At 45.4% G+C, this 19,838-nt stretch overlaps 1 protein-coding gene across 6 annotated transcripts in view; it reads left to right on the forward strand.

The window, feature by feature from the left end:
• Positions 1-19,838, forward strand: part of LOC106611730 (fibroblast growth factor 13) — a 169,686-nt gene that overhangs the window by 87,080 nt on the left and 62,768 nt on the right. For 4 of the 6 annotated variants that reach the window (XM_014212242.2, XM_014212243.2, XM_045723915.1 and 1 more), the window contains one exon: positions 11,484-11,654. The exons of the other annotated variants lie outside the window; for them this stretch is intronic. In XM_014212242.2, coding sequence (XP_014067717.1) covers positions 11,484-11,654 — 171 coding nt within the window. The remainder of the gene's footprint in view (positions 1-11,483; positions 11,655-19,838) is intronic. 6 annotated transcript variants of the gene reach the window in all.

Below are 19,838 nucleotides of genomic sequence, written 5' to 3' on the forward strand. Positions count from 1 at the left end.
GGCTCAGCCTGTGGTGTGTGTGGTGTTCATGGTTTCCGGGCCAGCAGCAGAGTAGGAGGTTGGGCGTGTGGGCCATGGCAGTAATCAGAGCACATCACCCTCTTGATGATTAAATAGAACAAGATGGCTGAACCCCTCAGACTGCAAGAGTTCCTGCAGATTCATAGTCCCCTTTATAAAGTTTGACCTAAATGAATTAGTTTCCGGTGGGAAATGGTGAGTGCGTCCCGTGACCATTCTGTGTGCCATTTTAAGGAATCAGCAGCATTAGTGGGAATGGTTTTATTCTGTCCACTACATCTTACGACCTCTGTGGTAATGGAATGAGACTGGGAGTGTTTCAGTCCAAAATGTCCCTAGCCACAGGAAAACATGAGCAAGCGTTCTTTTTTTAAAGACGTGTGTTTCTGTGTTTGTGTGAGACGGTATAGTGGTGTACAATAACGACTATTACTTTGCTCTGACTCACGCAAACTTGATATTCATTGACATTCAAACAGTGATTGATATTCACATTAGAGCAACAAAGAGCTGTCTGAGACTGAGCTGTGAATATCCATAAAGTACGTCAATCTGATAGTTGGCTTGTGATGCTAATTCACTGAGATAAATACTGACAGCATTGACAACTCAACGGAGGAAGATTGTTTTTATGCACGTTTGAGGGTTATTTTAAGTCTTTTCTACACATATTTGGTGATGAATCTGTTGACTAGAGTTGGGGAGGATTGGTTCAGGACGATCATGTGACTCCAGGGAGCTACTGTACTCCTACTGGAGAGAGAGAGAGAGAGAGAGAGAGAGAGAGAGAGAGAGAGATAGTGAGAGAAAGAGAAGATGAAAGACACAGAATCAAATCTGCAAGCTCATTCTCGCTCTGCTTCAAAGAAAACTTCAAGTTCACCTCGGCTCACTGTCGCCACGGTGCCTGCAGGGTGACACGACACGACAAAAATACAAAATCACGAGGCAGAGCCACACTAAAAATATTGGCATAGATTCAACTGCTTGTATTTCGACAATGAGGACAGGCTATTTTAGTAATGCTTACCTGCGGCTATAGACCTATCTGTACATTTCTGAGAGTACCGATTTCTAGCCAGATCATGGAAAATGTATGACTCTCTTCTTGTTTGATGAATCGAACTCTTGACTTCAGTAAATTGAGTGGATTGCGAGCCACAACTTGTAAATCCTTCATGCCACTTAAACCCTGTGACCCCAATCTGGCTTCAGTGCTGCTGTAGTGGTTACATGTCCTGGCTCGTCTTTGAACCGTCCCTGGTTGGTGCTGAGGTCAGTCACCAGAAATGACAGCTCTGTACACACTGACAACTACTGTCTATCTGTCCATCATGAGAGAGACAGAGAAACCTAAGCATGAAGCGTTTGGTGTCAGCGGTGGGATACAGCAGGCCAGTGAAGCCATGGCATTATTATTCTACTTCGGGTGGCGCAATAACCTCTCTAGGTACCACGCAGCTGGTAGTGTTACCCAAGCATCTATTCTCATTGGACGGGATCTTGAGGAGATGAGCAGACAACCTCTCAGGATGCCTCACTGTACATCATCCAAACTCCTCCCCCCTCTTTTAGCATTCCTCATTTCCCCGGCCTGCGATTGGCTTTCAGCACCACGGACGAGGACATCCATCGCCATGCCGACCGTGCTCTGTTGGCAGCCGGGACACCCGTATATCATTTCCCATCATACAGCGGGGGTGACAGCTCATTCTCGGTGGCTTGGCTGATAGGGAGCGCTTTCCCAGGCTGGGCCCGCCATCCATCAACCCCCGCCCCTTAGCCCCCCTCTGCCCCAGTGTACGCTCTCCATCACATGGCAGAGCACAGGGGGAGGACGGGGACAGGCTGTAAAGAATGGGCCCCTGCGCCCCAAGTCTCCCTCTGGCCCCCGCTGTCGCTCATTTTTATTTCTGAAAATGAGATGCCAGTTAGCAGGGTCATTAATAACCAAGGGTAAGGAATTAGGCATCCTGGAAATTTTCCGGAAGAGTCTTGGCGCTCTCTCTCTCTCTCACACTCTCTCTCTGAGTACTATCTCTGCTAAAGTCACATCAGTACTCTCTCTACTACAGTCTCAACAGTACTCTCTCTGCTGCAGTCACATCAGTACTCTCTCTACTACAGTCTCAACAGTACGCTCTCTGCTGCAGTCACATCAGTATTTTCTCTGCTGGAGTCACATCAGTACTATCTCTGCTGGAGTCACATCAGTACTATCTCTGCTGCAGTCACATCAGTACTATCTCTGCTGCAGTCACATCAGTACTATCTCTGCTGCAGTCATATCAGTACTATCTCTGCTGCAGTCACATCAGTACTATCTCTGCTGGAGTCACATCAGTACTATCTCTGCTGCAGTCATATCAGTACTATCTCTGCTGCAGTCACATCAGTTCTCTCTCTGCTGCAGTCATATCAGTACTATCTCTGCTGCAGTCACATCAGTACTATCTCTGCTGCAGTCACATCAGTATTTTCTCTGCTGGAGTCACATCAGTACTATCTCTGCTGGAGTCACATCAGTACTATCTCTGCTGCAGTCACATCAGTACTATCTCTGCTGCAGTCACATCAGTATTTTCTCTGCTGGAGTCACATCAGTACTATCTCTGCTGGAGTCACATCAGTACTATCTCTGCTGCAGTCACATCAGTACTATCTCTGCTGCAGTCACATCAGTACTATCTCTGCTGCAGTCACATCAGTACTATCTCTGCTGCAGTCACATCACTACTCTCTCTGCTGGAGTCACATCAGTTCTCTCTCTGCTGCACTCACATCAGTACTATCTCTGCTGCTGTCCCCTAATCCCACTGTGATCCCCATCACAACGCTGCATTACACAGGTAGAAGATATGACCCCCATGTCATTAAAAGACTTGGTTCACAGAATAACACATCAGTAGCCTGTATCACATCTTCTGCAGACTATCAGACTCCCCAAGGGCATGAGATCAGAGGGGTATACAGTACCCACAGGGTCAGGCAGAGAGGCAGACACTCTACCCTAGACCCCTAGATCCTAGCCCCAGACCCCTAGATCCAGGCCCCTAGCCCCAGGGTCCTAGCCCCAGGCCCCTAGATCCAGGCCCCTAGATCCAGTCCCCTAGCCCCAGGTCCCAGGCCCCTAGATCCAGGCCCCTAGACCCCAAGGCCCTCGCCTACACAGCCTGTCTGTCTGTCTGTCAAACTGTCTCCTTTATTTTCATTATCTTTTCCTACTGCTCTCTCTCTCTCTCTCTCTCTCTCTCTCTCTCTCTCTCTCTCTCTCTCTCTCTCTCTCTCTCTCTCTCATATATATATACCTGGGCCAGTAGTCAGACAGAGGGCTCGGAGAAGATGAGAGGGAGATATAAAGAAGAGAGGGCTACTTCACACCACTGTCACTCCTCACAGATACAGTTAGGAGGAGGAAGGGAGGGGAGTTCACTGTGCACTGAGAGATTGCTTATCAGGGCCTCATAATGGGCAGTAAGATCTTCAAGATACAATAAGCCACATTTTTCAACTGAACTCGTCAGAGGACATCTTTTTCAGATGTTGCAGAATGATTTGAGCAAGATGGACATTTCCCTCAAATGTTTACACTGCATGGAAAGAGGTCCAGTTTCAGAATGGGGGCATTAGAAGTTTTTTCTGTCTACCCAAAACACCAAGTTTCAACTCATTGCTTTCTTCACTTTTCGCATCTGCAGTTGTAGTGCAGCGTGATGGGATGAGGAGGTGTCAGTAGTTGATGGTGGTCTCCACTAAGACAATGGAGGAAAAAAGGCTAGTGATAAACTGTTCTGCTGATGGACCCCCGAGTCGCTGTGTGTGTGTGTGTGTGTGTGTGTGTGTGTGTGTGTGTGATAAGAGTGGGGTGTCTGTTAAGTCTGCCTCAGCTACTCTTTTTCTGGCTGATTTTGAATAGACCTACATCACAGGAGGCTGGTGGCACCTTAATTGGGGAGGACAGGCTCGTGGTAATGGCTGGGGCGGAATGAGTGGAATGGTATCAAATGCAACAAACACGGTTTGATGTTTGATGCAATTCCATTTACTCTGTTCCAGCCATTGTTATGAGCCGTCCTCCCCTCAGCAGCCTCCTCTGACCTATATGTACTGTATACATGTTATTACAGTTATAAGGAATATGCTTAGTAACAGAGTTGCTCATTAGCTAAAGTCAGCTAAAGTCAGCTTTTATGTTGTCTTCAGTTTAATATGTGACCGATCGGCTCGATTCATAACAGGTGTATTTTAACACCAATAAACTCACAACAAGATCATTGTTTGTCATACACTAAGATGGCGCCGACAGAGATGGTCGCCTTTTTCTTATGTATTATTTCTTACATTGTTAGCCCAGAAAATCTCAAGTGTTATTACATACAGCCGGAAGAACTACTGGATATAAAAGTGACGTCAACTTACCAACATTACGACCAGGAATACGACTTTCCCAAAGCGGATCTTTTGTTCAGACCTCCACCCTGGACATGGGATCTTATCCCAGAGGCCGACCCAAAACAACGTGGTCGCCGCAGGAGAGGCAGACGGAGCGGCCTACTGGTCAGACTCAGAAAGCGAGCACACTATCCAACACTTCCGAGCATATTACTCACAAATGTCCAGTCCCTAGACAACAAGATGGACGCAATTAGGGCACAAGTTGCCTTCCAGAGAGACATCAGAGATTGTAACATTGTCTGTTTCACAGAAACATGGCTCACTCGGGATATGTTGTCAGTCGGTTCAGCCACCTGGTTTCTTCATGCATCGTGCCAACAGAAACAAACATCTCTCTCGTAAGAAGAAGGACGGGGGTGTATGCCTTATGATTGCTCCCAGCCTATAGACAGAAACTAAAACAGGAAACGCCCGTGCTCAGGTCTATTCAACACTGGTCTGACCAATCAGATTCCACGCTTCAAGATTGCTTCGATGACGTGGACTGGGATATGTTCCGGGTAGCCTCAGACAATAACATTGATGTATATGCTGACTCGGTGACCGAGTTTATTAGCAAGTGCATCGGTGATGTACCCACTGTGACTATTAAAACCTTCCCTAACCATGGATTGAAGGCAGCATTCGTGCAAAACTGAAAGCGCGAACCACCGCTTTTAATCATGGCAAGGCGACTGGAAACATGACCAAATACAAACAGTGTAGCTATTCCCTCCGCTTGGCAATCAAACAAGCAAAGCATCAGCATAGAGACAAAGTATAGTCGCAATTCAATGGCTCAAACACGAGACGTATGTGGCATGGTCTACGCTCAATCACGGATTACAAAAAGAAAACCAGCCCCGTCGTGGACATTGCTCGTGGACATTGCTCCTAGACAAATGAAACAGCTTCTTTGCTCACTTTGAGGACAATACAGTGCCACTGACACGGCCCACTATCAAAACCTGTGGGCTCTCCTTCACCGCAGCCAACGTGAGTAAAATATTTAAACATGTTAACCCTCGCAGGGCTGCTGGCCCAGACGGCATCCCTAGCCGCGTCCTCAGAGCATGCGCAGACCAGCTGGCTGGTGTGTTTACAGACACATTCAATCAATCCCTATCCAAGTCTGCTATGCCCACATGCTTCAAGATGGCCACCATTGTTCCTGTTCCCAAGAAAGCTAAGGTAACGCCATCACACTGCACGCTGCCCTATCCCATCTGTACAAGAGGAATACCTATGTAAGAATGCTGTTCATTGACTACAGCTCAGCATTTAACACCATAGTACCCTCCAAATTTGTCATTAAGCTCGAGACCCTGGGTCTCGACCCCGCCCTGTGCAACTGGGTCCTGGACTTTCTGACGGTCAGCCCCCAGATGGTGAGGGTAGTAAAACAACCTCTCTACCCCGCTGATCCTCAACATTGGGCCCCACAAGGGTGCGTTCTCAGCCCTCTACTGTACTCTCTGTTCACCCATGACTGCGTGGCCATGCACGCCTCCAACTCAATCATCAAGTTTGCAGACAACACTAGACTGGTAGGCTTGATTACCAACAACGACAAGACGGCCTACAGGGAGGAGGTGAGGGCCCTCAGAGTGTGGTGTTAGGAAAACAACCTCTCACTCAACGTCAACAAAACAAAGGAGATCGTGGACTTCAGGAAACAGCAGAGCGAGCACCCCCCCATCCACATCGACGGGACAGTAGTGGAGAAGGTGGAACATTTTAAGTTCCTCGGTGTACACATCACGGACAAACTGAAATGGTCCACACACACAGACAGGGTGGTGAAGAAGGTGCAACAGTGCCTCTTCAACCTCAGGCTGAAGAAATTTGGCCTGTCACCTAAAACACTCACACACTTTTACAAATACACAATCGAGAGCATCCTGTAGGGCTGCATCACCGCCTGGATCGGCAACTGCTCCACCCACAACCGCAAGGCTCTCCAGAGGGTAGTTCGGTCTGCACAACGCATCACCGGGGGCAAACTACCTGCCCTCCAGGACACCTACAGCACCCAATGTCACAGGAAGACCAAAAACATCATCAAGGACAACAACAACCCGAATCACTGCCTGTTCACCTCGTTATCATCCAGAAGGCGAGGTCAATACAGGTGCATCAAAGCTGGGACCGAGAGACTGAAAAACAGCATCTATCTCAAGGCCATCAGACTGTTTAACAGTCATCACTAACATTGAGTGGCTGCTGCCAACATACAGACTCAAATCTCTGGCTGATTTAATAAATGGATTTAATAATGGTATCACCAGTCACTTTAAATAATGCCACTTTAATAATGTCTACATATTCTACATCACTCATCCCATATGTATATACTGTATTCTATACCATCTACTATATCTTGCCTATGCTGCACGGCCATTGCTCATCCACATATTTATATGTACATATTCTTATTCGTCCCTTTACATTTGTGTGTATGAGGTAGTTGTTGTGGATTTGTTAGATTACTTGTTAGATATTACTGCACTGTCGGAACTAGAAGCACAAGCATTTCGCTACACTCGCATTAACATCTGTTAACCATGTGAATGTGACCAATAAAATTTGATTTGATTTATTTACAAGTTAATGGTGAGCTAATTACAGAAAATAGCTTATGGTTTTGAGTGTGACTAAATAAAAGCAGGTTATTCTACCAGAGAATTTTTGAATTTGGACACTGTCTCTTTGGCCTAACTTTATATCCTAATTTGACTTTGGTGCAGGTCATGTTGTTCTTGGTAAACACACACTATATCAAATAAAATAAACGTTTATTTGTCACATGCACAGGATACATACGGTGTAAACGGTACAGTGAAATGATTACTTGCATAGTGGAGTCTTTTGTTTAGACATGTAGCTAGCTTGCTAAACAATGAACCATAATCCCAACTCATAACGTTACTACCCTGCATGAATCTACAGGTAGCTCAAGCTAAACAACTAGCAATGCAACTGGCTCTGAGATTCAAATAATATTATACACAGATCATACACATAATGTTAGCTAGCGAGCCAGCCAGCTAACGTTAGCTAGCTAGCTAACAGTATGCTTTAACTTGCAATGAAAGGGACTTTCTGGCTAAAGTAAAAACTTCTAATATCTGAAAATGTAGTTAGCTAGAATCTCTTACCCATATACAGTGGATTTAAAAAGTCTACACACCCCTGTTAAAATGCCAGGTTTTTGTGATGTAAAATAATGAGTCAGAACTTTTTCCACCTTTAATGTGACCTATAACGTGAACAATTCAATTGAAAAACAAACTGAAATCTTTGAGGGGGAAAAATAAAAAATAAAAAACTCACAATAACCTGGTTGCATAAGTGTGCACACCCTTAAACTAATACTTTGTTGAAGCACCTTTTGATTTTATTACAGCACTCAGTCTTTTTGGGTAAGAGTCTATTAGCATGGTACATCTTGATGTGGCAATATTTGCCCACTCTTCTTTGCAAAAGCGCTCCAAATCTGTCAGATTGCGAGGACATCTCCTGTGCACAGCCCTCTTCAGATCACCCCAGAGATGTTCAATTGGATTCAGGTCTGGGCTCTGGCTGTGCCATTCCAAAACGTTAATCTTCTTCTGGTGAAGCCATGCTTTCGTGGATTTGGATGTGTGCTTTGGGTCGTTGTCGTGCTGAAAGGTGAACTTCCTCTTCATCTTCAGCTTTCTAACGGACGCCTGAAGGTTTTGTGCCAAAATTGCCTGGTATTTGGAACTGTTCATAATTCCCTCCACCCTGACTAAGGCCCCGGTTCCATCTGAAGAAAAACAGCCCCAAAGCATGATGCTGCCACCACCATGCTTCACTGTGGGTATGGTGTTCTTTGGGTGATGTGCAGTATTGTGTTTGCGCCACACATAGCTTTTGTAATTATGGCCAAAAAGTTCAACCTTGGTTTCATCAGACCAAAACACATTTTCCCACGTGCTTTTGGGGGACCTGATGTTTGTTTTTGCAAACTTCAGCCGGGCTTGGATGTTTTTCATTGTAAGAAAAGGCTTCTGTCTTGCCACCCTACCCCATAGCCCATTCATATGAAGAATACGGGAGATTGTTGTCACATGTAGCACACAGCCAGTACTTGCCAGACATTCCTGCAGTTCCTTTAATGTTGCTGTAGGCCTCTTGGAAGCCTCCCTGACCAGTTTTCTTCTCGTCTTTTCATACATTTTGGAGGGACATCCAATTCTTGGTAATGTCTCTGTGGTGCCATATTTTCTCCACTTGATGATGACTGTCTTCACTGTGTTCCATGGTATATGTAATGCTTTGGAAATTATTTTGTACCCTTCTCCTGACAGATATCTTTCAACAATGAGATCCCTCTGATGCTTTGGAAGCTCTCTGCGGACCATGGCTTTTGCTCTGAGATGCAACTAAGAAAATGTCAGGAAAATCCTACTAGAACAGCTGAACTTTATTTGTGATTAATCAGAGTCACTTTAAATGATGGCAGCTGTGTAATGACTTCTATTTAACATGAGTTTGAATGTGATTGCTTAATTCTGAACACAGCCACATCCCCAGTTATAAGAGGGTGTGCACACTTATGCAACCAGGTTATTGTAAGGTTTTTATTTTTCATTTTTCCCCCTCGAAGATTTCAGTTTGTTTTTAATTGAATTGTTCACATTATAGGTCACATTAACAGTAGAAAAAGTTCTGACATGATTTATCTTTGTCTCATTCTTTTACATCACAAAAACCTGGCATTTTAACAGGGAATTTTCTACATCTCCTTAGCTATCATACTCTGCTTCCACCAGGCATTCCACTGATTTCAAAACTCGGTTCTCCAGAAAGTGTACTTTGTGATATCTTTAAAAACAATTGCTTTAGAGAGGGTTACCTACATATACTAAGAAGCTCATGTTATAGACAGAAATGTGTTACATGGCAGACCAATCCGAACTCATCTCTCAGAATGTCCAGCCCATCCATTATCTCAGGCAATCGTGACTAGCGGGAAGGTTCCTGTCTTTTTCCGTGGCTAAACCAACTAGGCTCGTAATTTAACAATTTTATTCGTATTTACAGATGGCATATAAGTTTGTTATTAATTAAGGCACATGAAAGTTCACATTCCATAAGGCATTTCTGCCCAAAAATGCATTTCGATAAAATGTTTGTGTTTGTGTTTGTACCCTTTTTCAGAGTCAAGGTAAACACTGAAGTAATTACAATTTTTTTTAAATACGGAGAATGTAAGTCGCTTTGGATAAATGTAATTATTGCTCACCTTTGAATTGTACTTGTGACACTGTCACTATTTTTGTATGGGGTGGCAGGCAGCCAAGTGATGAAGAGTTTTGGGCCAGTAACCGAGAGGTCGCTGGTTCGAATCCCCGACCCGTCAAGGTAGAAAAAGAATCTGCCTTCTGCACTTGAGCAAGGCAGTTAATCCCTGACAACAACTGCTCACCGGGCATGGATGTTGATTAAGGCAGCCCCCCGCACCTCTCTGATTCAGAAGATGGTTGAATGCATTCAGTTTTGCAACTGACTAGGTATCCTCTTACAGTACCTCCTGATTTATTCTCTCTGTTATTTTAAAAGGATAGAAAAGTCTATCTGCCTCCCTATTCCTCACTGAAATTAATTGGGCACATAGATTTGTGCCTATTCATGCCTTTGTGGTGTGTGTGCGTGTGTGTTTGTGCGTACGTGCTTGCTTGCGTGTGCATATATGTGTACCTCGTGTGGTATATTGTTGTTACACACATGTCTCTGTCTGTGTGTGTGTGTGCCTGTATGTGTGTGTGTTCCGTGAGTGTGTGCACCTATAGTGTGTGCGTGTTCGTCAGCGTTCATGCGTCTCGAGCACCATGCTCTGCGAACGGAGGGTCAACTGGTGGGAGGAGGGAGAATGTGTTCTCAATGACAACAGAACAAGGAGCAGGTTGACAGCTCTATATATATACTCCGTTCATGTTTTACTTTGAATAACTAAGCAGAGAGAAGAGAGAGGATGAGACGTCATCACTGAGCCAGTACACCACTGAGTACTTCTGGATGTCAGTCGAAATCCTACCACAGAATGAAACTAGATAGTAATGACGTAGCCCAGACTTAATTTAGACTCAGTTATTCTGTCTTGTGAGGCTGTCTGTGTAGAGCACGTGGATCAGCAGACCCCTCCTGTCCATATGTGGATATACATGCAGTTAACAGATGGATGGAGGATGGTTAATAATGCATTCATGTGGAGGAGAAGAGAAATGTGATGTCGTCGTTTCGAGGTCACTTACAATGTGTCTGACCCTTTAGACAGGTTCCCATGAACATTAGACAGGCCTAGAGCAGTACACTGGACGAAATAATGCAGCTGATGCTATCATTTCTTCATAGAATTCATAATATCCACTGTAATAGTATCCATAATATCATCTCTGCATGTGTCGTGTCATTCCATGAAAACGTTCCCGACCACCACGCTCTGGTTGGCTGGTCTGGGATCAGCGCATGCTTTTGCATTTGCATGCCTTCCCTTAAAAAGGGTACTGTCTGGTTGGGGTTAGTAGCACCCCGATCTGACCTTAGATCTGCTGGTATTGACCTTGCAGGTTCTTGCCTTGCTGTACTTTCACACCTCTATGCGATCCTTTGAATGATCTTAGAATGACCTTGGGACCCACAGTACTACATGATAACGATTAGGTCCGATGTGTCTCTGTGTCAGTTTGCCGCGTACTCCTCCTCCCTCTGTTTCTCTCTCCCTCCCTCTCTTGATGTTACTTTAGTTGTATTTATTTAAGTTGTTAATGTTCTCTCTCTCTCTCTCTCTCTGCCCTCCTCTTGCTCCCCCTTCCTTCTAACTCTCTCTTTGTCTTCCTCTGTTGTAGTAGGCTGTGTTGAGTTACAATAATGCTTTAGTGGTTGCTGATGTAATGTCTGTATTTTATTTAGCCTTTGTTTCGTCTCTGCGTTGTTCTTCTGTCTGTGTTGTGGTGAGCGCTCCCCTAACCTCAGTTCATTGTGTTGTGGCACCACGGCAGTCCAGGATGACGCTGCTCCAGTTACCCAGGAGTACATTATGTTGCGGCAGGATTCCATCCACTCATCGGCGGATTTAAGGAGTAAAGGGTCCCCGTTTCGTGCTAAGTGTCACGAAATCTTCTGCTGCCCGCTGAAGCAAGTCGTCAACAAAGAGAGCTCAGAGCCCGAAGGTTTGTCCGCACTCCCTCCTTGTTTTTTAAGTGATGCTTATTTTTTGGCCCCCCCCCCCCCCTCTCATATTCTGTCTGAACTGATAGATCTCCTCCCCTCCTCAAAGTTTCCGTTCATTTACATCCCATTTTTGGAAAGCACCTGGCCTGTGCGGGCTCTCACTCATCGTGTGTGTATATGAATGTGAGTATGTTATGCTTGCCTGTGGAGCACAGCCCACCAAACCCCCTCCAACCACCCATAGGCCCACGCTACAGCCAACATAAAGGAATAATAAAACCACTGAAAGGGGTCATGGAATGATGCAGCTGCTGTTCACCATACTGTAGTGTTTCTATTTCAGCCTGTTGGCTTCATAGAATGAGAAGCTTGCAGCTCGTCATGCTACAACCTCATGACTCTGCACCTCTACTGTATAGCACATCCATATGAGGTTGATATTAAGATGATGCCAGTATATTATTGGCATGCTGCCCACCCATTAAGCAACCGTCTGTCTCCCCCCATGCTCACCTGGCTTTTAGTCTTGCTGGCTTTAGCCCTGTCCCTCTCTTTCACCGAGTCCCCCTCTCTATCTCCTTCTCCCCCATCGCTCCTCCCGCCCTCTGCCCCTCCTCCTTTCTCTACCCGCCTATCTCCTTTTCCGTCCTCCCCCTCTCTCTCTCTACCTTTCTCTCCCCTCCCCCTCTCTCCCTCCCCCACTCTCCTCTCTCTCTACCTTTCTCTCCCCTCCCCCTCTCTCCCTCCCCCACTCTCCTCTCTCTCTACCTTTCTCTCCCCTCCCCCACTCTACTCTCTCTCTATCTTTCTCTCCCCTCCCCCTCTCTCCCTCCCCCACTCTCCCCTCTCTCTCTACCTTTCTCTCCCCTCCCCCTCTCTCCCCTCTCTCTCTCTACCTTTCTCTCCCCTCCCCCTCTCTCCCTCCCCCACTCTCCTCTCTCTCTACCTTTCTCTCCCCTCCCCCACTCTCCTCTCTCTCTCTACCTTTCTCTCCCCTCCCCCTCTCTCCCCTCTCTCCTCTCTTTCTACCTTTCTCTCCCCTCCCCGTCTCTCCCTTCCCTCCCCTCTCTCTCTCTACCTTTCTCTCCCCTCCCCCACTCTCCTCTCTCTCTCTACCTTTCTCTCCCTCCCCCTCTCTCCCCTCCCTCCCCTCTCGCTCTCTACCTTTCTCTCCCCTCCCACTCTCTCCCCTCCCTCCCCTCTCTCTCTCTCTACCTTTCTCTCCCCTCCCCCTCTCTCCCCTCCCCCACTCTCCTCTCTCTCTACCCCGCTCCCTGGCGCTTGCAGGTGCATGATGGTTAGTCTGTGTATGGTCATGCTCATTGGGGAGAGGGGAAGACACCGTACGGTAACGTTAGGTGTAAGCACCTGCATGCGGATACATTGTACATGTATGTTAGGTACCAGGGGTTGATTGTTACATCTATTGCCTGAGGCTTGTGCATTTTCATCAGTAGAGTACTAAGATTGCAAAGATGAAGGTACCTTCCTTTTCAGACTTCCAGGCAACTCGGTAAGACGTGATTCGCTATGGGTTATAGTACATTTGCAGTGTAAGCTGGTTTGTCGTGTGGTCTCAGCTACATGATATTATCAGGTAACAATCACCTGTTAAATCAGATGTGTGGGCTGCTCTTGAACATAGTGTACATGCAGAAGTGTGGCTTTCTCCAATGCATTGCATCCGATTGATGGTGCATTATAATGTCTGTTATTCTGATTTAGTAAATTAGAGAGCGAGGGACACAGAGTGAGAGAAAGAGATGGAGAGATAGAAAGATGGCGAGACAGAGAGAGCAACAGATTGAGCTACAGTAGAGGGATGGGGAACTACAGATCTATTATTCAGTTAAGACTCCAACTCCACCGTGATGCATGATTGAATTTACAAAGGAAGGAGGGGAGAGAGAATGCTGCCTTATGTGACCTGTTAGCTGGGGTGTCATTAACATTAAGGGACTGATGTGATGTGGTTCTGTAGCCCGTGGCAGTGCCGTGGCCCCCTATGTTCAGTATAGAGAACCCTCCCAGGCATCACCTAATATCACCTTATTTAAGAACTTCTGTTGTTCTTGCGGTTTTGCGAACGTTCGCGAGCTAGCTCAAAATGGTGTGGGATCATATCAAGAAAAACCTTTCAAAGTCGAAATGGCAAGTCTGTGCCACATCCGCTGATTATTCAAGAGTTTGAGGACGATGTGAAAAAATGGCCACATATCACCTACGAAGACATCTTCAATTATTTAGTCTCGTCTCTCGGTGTGGATGGGTCAGAGATGAAGAGCTGCAAAAGCACAGAGGCATATCGATACCTCCACAGTGGCAAAGTTCACTGTCTTGAGGATGACAACCTGGTGTTCCTCAAAGCAGATATTCAGCCCAGTCAAAGAAAAACACACCATCATTCTGCCTGGGTTCTTGTATCATCTGTCGGCACAGTGGAGACTGCAGGGTGCTCTTGTGTTACAGTCATGCAGCTGCAGTACTATGGAAGGTAACTAGCTCGCTGGCTTTTTGTTTATCATAACCTTTTCTATTAGTGATATGTTTGACGTTAGCTAGTTACTTAGCTAGCTAGCTAATTGTGATGATACCATATCACTGACCAGAACTGATAACGTTAACTATTACAACATGCACACACGGTCTAATCTTGATTGGCAATGAGGTAGGTACAAAATCAGAGTGAGATTTACAATCAAATAGGAAATGACCAACATAACCTAAACCTACTAGTTAAAAGGAGACTGTGTAAACTAGTCAGCTGTGAACTCCATGTAACCTAGTGTTCTGTACGGTAATTGGCTATTCTAACAGTAGTGTTTTGTTGAAGGTGCAGAATGCTGTGTGTGGAGGATTGACAGGGGTGTCCTGTACAGATGAGCAATGTCAGTGGAACTCTGGGACGCAGCGGAATTTATCTCCAAAAAGGTTGAGCGAGATCTGTTTCAAAAGTCACATGCCAGCGGCTTCTCCATCTCTACCTCCAACTCCTACGTACCCCTCCCACAATGCACTTTAGAAGAGTTTGGAAGGGGCCAATGTTCCAGTGGGGAGCCTTCTGCACAAAAGCATCAAAGCTAAACCAAACAGTCATCAGGTTCCTGCAGCAGCCACACAGCTACAGCAGCCTCATGGTGAACACGGCATCAACATGCAGTGTCAGAAATGCTTATGACGTTTATGTTAAGCTGGAGGAGTGTAAATGTGCCAGCTTGGAGGAGGTCAATAAAGCACAGAGTGCCTCCCATGCGTGGAATGACGCGCGTAAACTTTGGATCACTGCTAGAGCAAAGAAGGTTCCTGTGCGCACCTCAACAAATCCCGACAACTTTGTGTGGGAGCATCTCTTCCCCAGGTTCCATGGGAACTCAGCAGCCACATAGGCAAGGAGAATGAGCAGGTGGCCTACACATGGATGGAGAGTTGGCCGCTTAGTCTGGAGAGTAGAGGCACAGTAGTGAGTGTCAAGGAGCCATGGCTTTCTTCAAGCCCAGATGGCGTGTTAAACTCTCAAGAACTTTAAGACATTAAATGTCTTGTTCTGAGTAAGAGCTGGGAGTCACTGACTGACCTGTTCTCTGGCAAACTCCCCGGTGTGAAGCTGGTGGATGGGCTTCTGGAGAGATGGAGAGATGCAGACTGCTTGTCTGGGCTCCATCCGAGCAGGTTGTTATTGATGTGAAGTTCTGTGCTGATCTTATCCCTAAACTGAAGGCATTCTATTTCACACATATGCTGCCAAAGATAGTAGATGAATTCCAGTCAGGCAGACTAACTGTGCTCCAAATATGTTCATCTATGTGGTATCTAGGGGCCTAATACGTCAGTGTTTTTAAATAGGTCCTATATTTTGTGCCTTGTAAAGCGATCTGTCAGCTCTACCTTATTATCTTAGCATAACTCTTGATTGGTGTTTTGTTGTCTGGCACAGTTGTCTTCATAACGCACATTTACGTGATTATATTAGCATAATTCCTGGTGGGTTTATTTTGTATCTTGCCTTGTACAGCTCTCTTCATGCATGTTTATCTAATGCCTACGGATAATAATATTTGTATTGTACCTTGTACAGCTCTTTCTTTTCATATGGTACTTAATCAACTTATCTAAGCATACCGTAACTCATCTTGCACTTAACAAGTTATGGTGTTAATAAAAACACAATGAAATTCAACTTTGTTGACATTTTCTTTGATACTTAAAATGTTGAAATGAAGGAAGAGGAGGCATTTATAAGGGTTTCAAATGTGTTCTCTATTTGATTCTGGGTTTGAAGGGCACAAATGAAGAAAACAGTGTGGCACTTCATAAACAGTTGTCTTCTCTCTTGGTCTGTTAGAGACATTTTGGTGTTGAAGAAAAAGTATTTTAAATAGATTGAAGGCAAGATAACAGCACCTATTGGATGCCTGTAATTATCAGGAACAGGCAAAATTACACTACATTTCTAATGTAGGAACAATCAAATGATTCAGATAAAATAGGAAACTACAGTTCCAGTCAAAAGTTTCAACACATCTACTCATTCTAGGATTTTTCTTTATTTGTACTACTTTACATTGCAGAATAATAGTGAAGACATTAAAACTATGAAATAACACAAATGTAATCATTTAGTAACCAAAAAAGTGTTAAACAAATCAAAATATATTTTATATTTGAGATTCTTCAAAGTAGCCACCCTTTGCCTTGATGACAGCTTTGACACTTATGAAATGCTTGTAATTATACTTCAGTATTCCACAGTAACATCTGACAAAAAATCTAAAGACACTGAAGTAGCAAACTGTATGGAAATTAATATTCGTGTCATTCTCAAAACTTTTGGCCACGACTGTACAGTGTAGGCAACAGTATGCTGTTCTTTAATCTCTGCTGCAGTCACATCAGTACTCTCTCTGCTGCAGTCACATCAGTACTATCTCTGCTGCAGTCACATCAGTACTATCTCTGCTGGAGTCACATCAGTACTATCTCTGCTGGAGTCACATCAGTACTCTCTCTGCTGCAGTCACATCAGTTCTCTCTCTGCTGCAGTCACATCATTACTTTCTCTGCTGCAGTCACATCAGTACTATCTCTGCTGGAGTCACATCAGTACTATCTCTGCTGGAGTCACATCAGTACTCTCTCTGCTGCAGTCACATCAGTACTCTCTCTGCTGCAGTCACATCAGTTCTCTCTCTGCTGCAGTCACATCATTACTTTCTCTGCTGCAGTCACATCAGTTCTCTCTCTGCTGCAGTCACATCAGTACTATCTCTGCTGCAGTCACATCAGTACTATCTCTGCTGGAGTCACATCAGTACTATCTCTGCTGCAGTCACATCAGTACTCTCTCTGCTGCAGTCACATCAGTACTATCTCTGCTGCAGTCACATCAGTACTATCTCTGCTGCAGTCACATCAGTACTATCTCTGCTGCAGTCACATCAGTACTATCTCTGCTGGAGTCACATCAGTACTCTCTCTGCTGCAGTCACATCAGTACTCTCTTTGCTGCAGTCACATCAGTTCTCTCTCTGCTGCAGTCACATCATTACTTTCTCTGCTGCAGTCACATCAGTACTATCTCTGCTGGAGTCACATCAGTACTATCTCTGCTGGAGTCACATCAGTACTCTCTCTGCTGGAGTCACATCAGTACTCTCTTTGCTGCAGTCACATCAGTTCTCTCTGCTGCAGTCACATCATTACTTTCTCTGCTGCAGTCACATCAGTACTATCTCTGCTGCAGTCACATCATTACTATCTCTGCTGCAGTCACATCAGTACTCTCTCTGCTGCAGTCACATCAGTACTATCTTTGCTGCAGTCACATCAGTACTCTCTCTGCTGCAGTCACATCATTACTTTCTCTGCTGCAGTCACATCAGTACTATCTCTGCTGCAGTCACATCATTACTTTCTCTGCTGCACTCACATCAGTACTCTCTCTGCTGCAGTCACATCAGTACTATCTCTGCTGCAGACACATCAGTACTATCTCTGCTGCAGTCACATCAGTTCTCTCTCTGCTGGAGTCACATCAGTACTATATCTGCTGGAGTCACATCAGTACTATCTCTGCTGGAGTCACATCAGTACTATCTCTGCTGGAGTCACATCAGTACTATCTCTGCTGGAGTCACATCAGTACTATCTCTGCTGCAGTCACATCAGTACTATCTCTGCTGCACTCACATCAGTGCTCTCTCTGCTGCAGTCACATCAGTGCTATCTCTGCTGCAGTCACATCAGTACTCTCTCTGCTGGAGTCACATCAGTACTCTCTCTGCTGGAGTCACATCAGTACTCTCTCTGCTGCAGTCCCATCAGTACTATCTCTGCTGCAGTCACATCAGTACTATCTCTGCTGCAGTCACATCAGTACTCTCTCTGCTGGAGTCACATCAGTACTCTCTCTGCTACACTCACATCAGTTCTCACTCTGCTGCACTCACATCAGTACTATCTCTGCTGCTGTCCCCTAATCCCACTGTGATCCCCATCACAACGCTGCATTACACAGGTAGAAGATATGACCCCCATGTCATTAAAATACTTGGTTCACAGAATAACACATCAGTAGCCTGTATCACATCTTCTGCAGACTATCAGACTCCCCAAGGGCATGATATCAGAGGGAGTATACAGTACCCACAGGGTCAGGCAGAGAGGCAGACACTCTACCCTAGATCCAGGCCTCTAGCCCCAGACCCCAAAGCCCTCGCCTACACAGGCTGTCTGTCTGTCTTCTTTCTTTTCATTATTTGCTCCTACTGCTATCTCTCTATCTCTCTCCCCCCTTCTGTTTTTCCACTACAGATGAAAAGTTGTGCCCAGTACACATCCCATCCATAATTCAGTGGCTTTATGATGATCCTCCCCACACTACAGACTCTGAGGTTACAGGCACACACACACACAGCCCAATACAAACACCACAGACCAAAACCGGCTCCGCTCGTCTCTCGTTGCTACCGGCTATACTATAGAATTTGCGGAGCACTCAGCAGGGTCCTCAGAGAAGCCTGAAAACATGGTGAGGCCATGTGATAACTGTCACTGTGTCCTATTTCCCTTATCACTGCCATTCTCCACACAGACCACACACTTACGTTTCAGGAGTGTGCGTGTGTCATAACTGTGCATCCCACCATGCCCTTCCCAGAGTCCCGTTTATTCACCAGATTCAATGTTGACAAGAGCCAAACACACAGCCCCTGGAAGCGCGAGCACACACACACACACACAGTCTTGTACAGCTATTATTTAGGGGACACACAATTCAGTCCCATTAAAAATCCAATTTTCCCTAAACCCAAAAATCCAACTCCTAACCATAAACCCAACCCTAACCCGTACTCTTACCCTAACCCTAACCTTAACCCCAAAACCTAGCCTTAACCCTAACCCTAAACCTAAACCTAACCCAAGCTCCTAACCCTTAATGTAATTCTACCCTTAACCCTAAGCCCCCTAGAAATAGCATTTGAGCTTGTGAGGACTAACAAAATGTCCTCAGTTGATCAAATATTTGTTTGTTTACTATTTACTAAACACGTCCACACACACACGCATGTGCGCACACACACACACACACACACACACACACTCCGATAACACTGCATTTGAACACTCTTTCTCTCCCTTTGCAAAAGCAGCTATTTTAGTGTGTAGCAGCATAATAGATATAGCATGAATAAATGACGTTTATGATAATGTGTGTTTAGGCCCTGAAGGGGAGGCAGGCTGTGCTGTGGTGGAGGCAGCAATGTCACATCAACGCTGACTTAGTAAGGGGGCTTGGGATATTATATCAGTTACAAGAGGATGGGGAGGTAGTGTGAGGGTAAGGATGAGCACGCAGTGTGTACAATGTGTCCCCTGATCATTTGTGTGTAATCAACACCTTTCACAGTGTTCACACTGATTCCCAGCGCTATGTTACAGTAGCAGTCAGGCGTGTGTTGTAGTTTGCATGCCTGACTGCTACCTTCTAAGAGCGTGCCTACGCTCTGTGGCAGTAACAAACAGAAACACACACACACAGATTATCTCACACTTCCAAATCGTAGATGCAACATTCATTTCCTGCACCTCTGGGCAGCAATCTCCAAGGTAGAAATGATGTATGACAACCGTAACAACAACAATAACAACAACAATATCAACAACAACATCATCAACAACAAGCA

This window comes from Salmo salar, chromosome ssa09 (genome assembly GCF_905237065.1).
Source record: "Salmo salar chromosome ssa09, Ssal_v3.1, whole genome shotgun sequence".
NCBI lineage: Eukaryota > Metazoa > Chordata > Actinopteri > Salmoniformes > Salmonidae > Salmo > Salmo salar.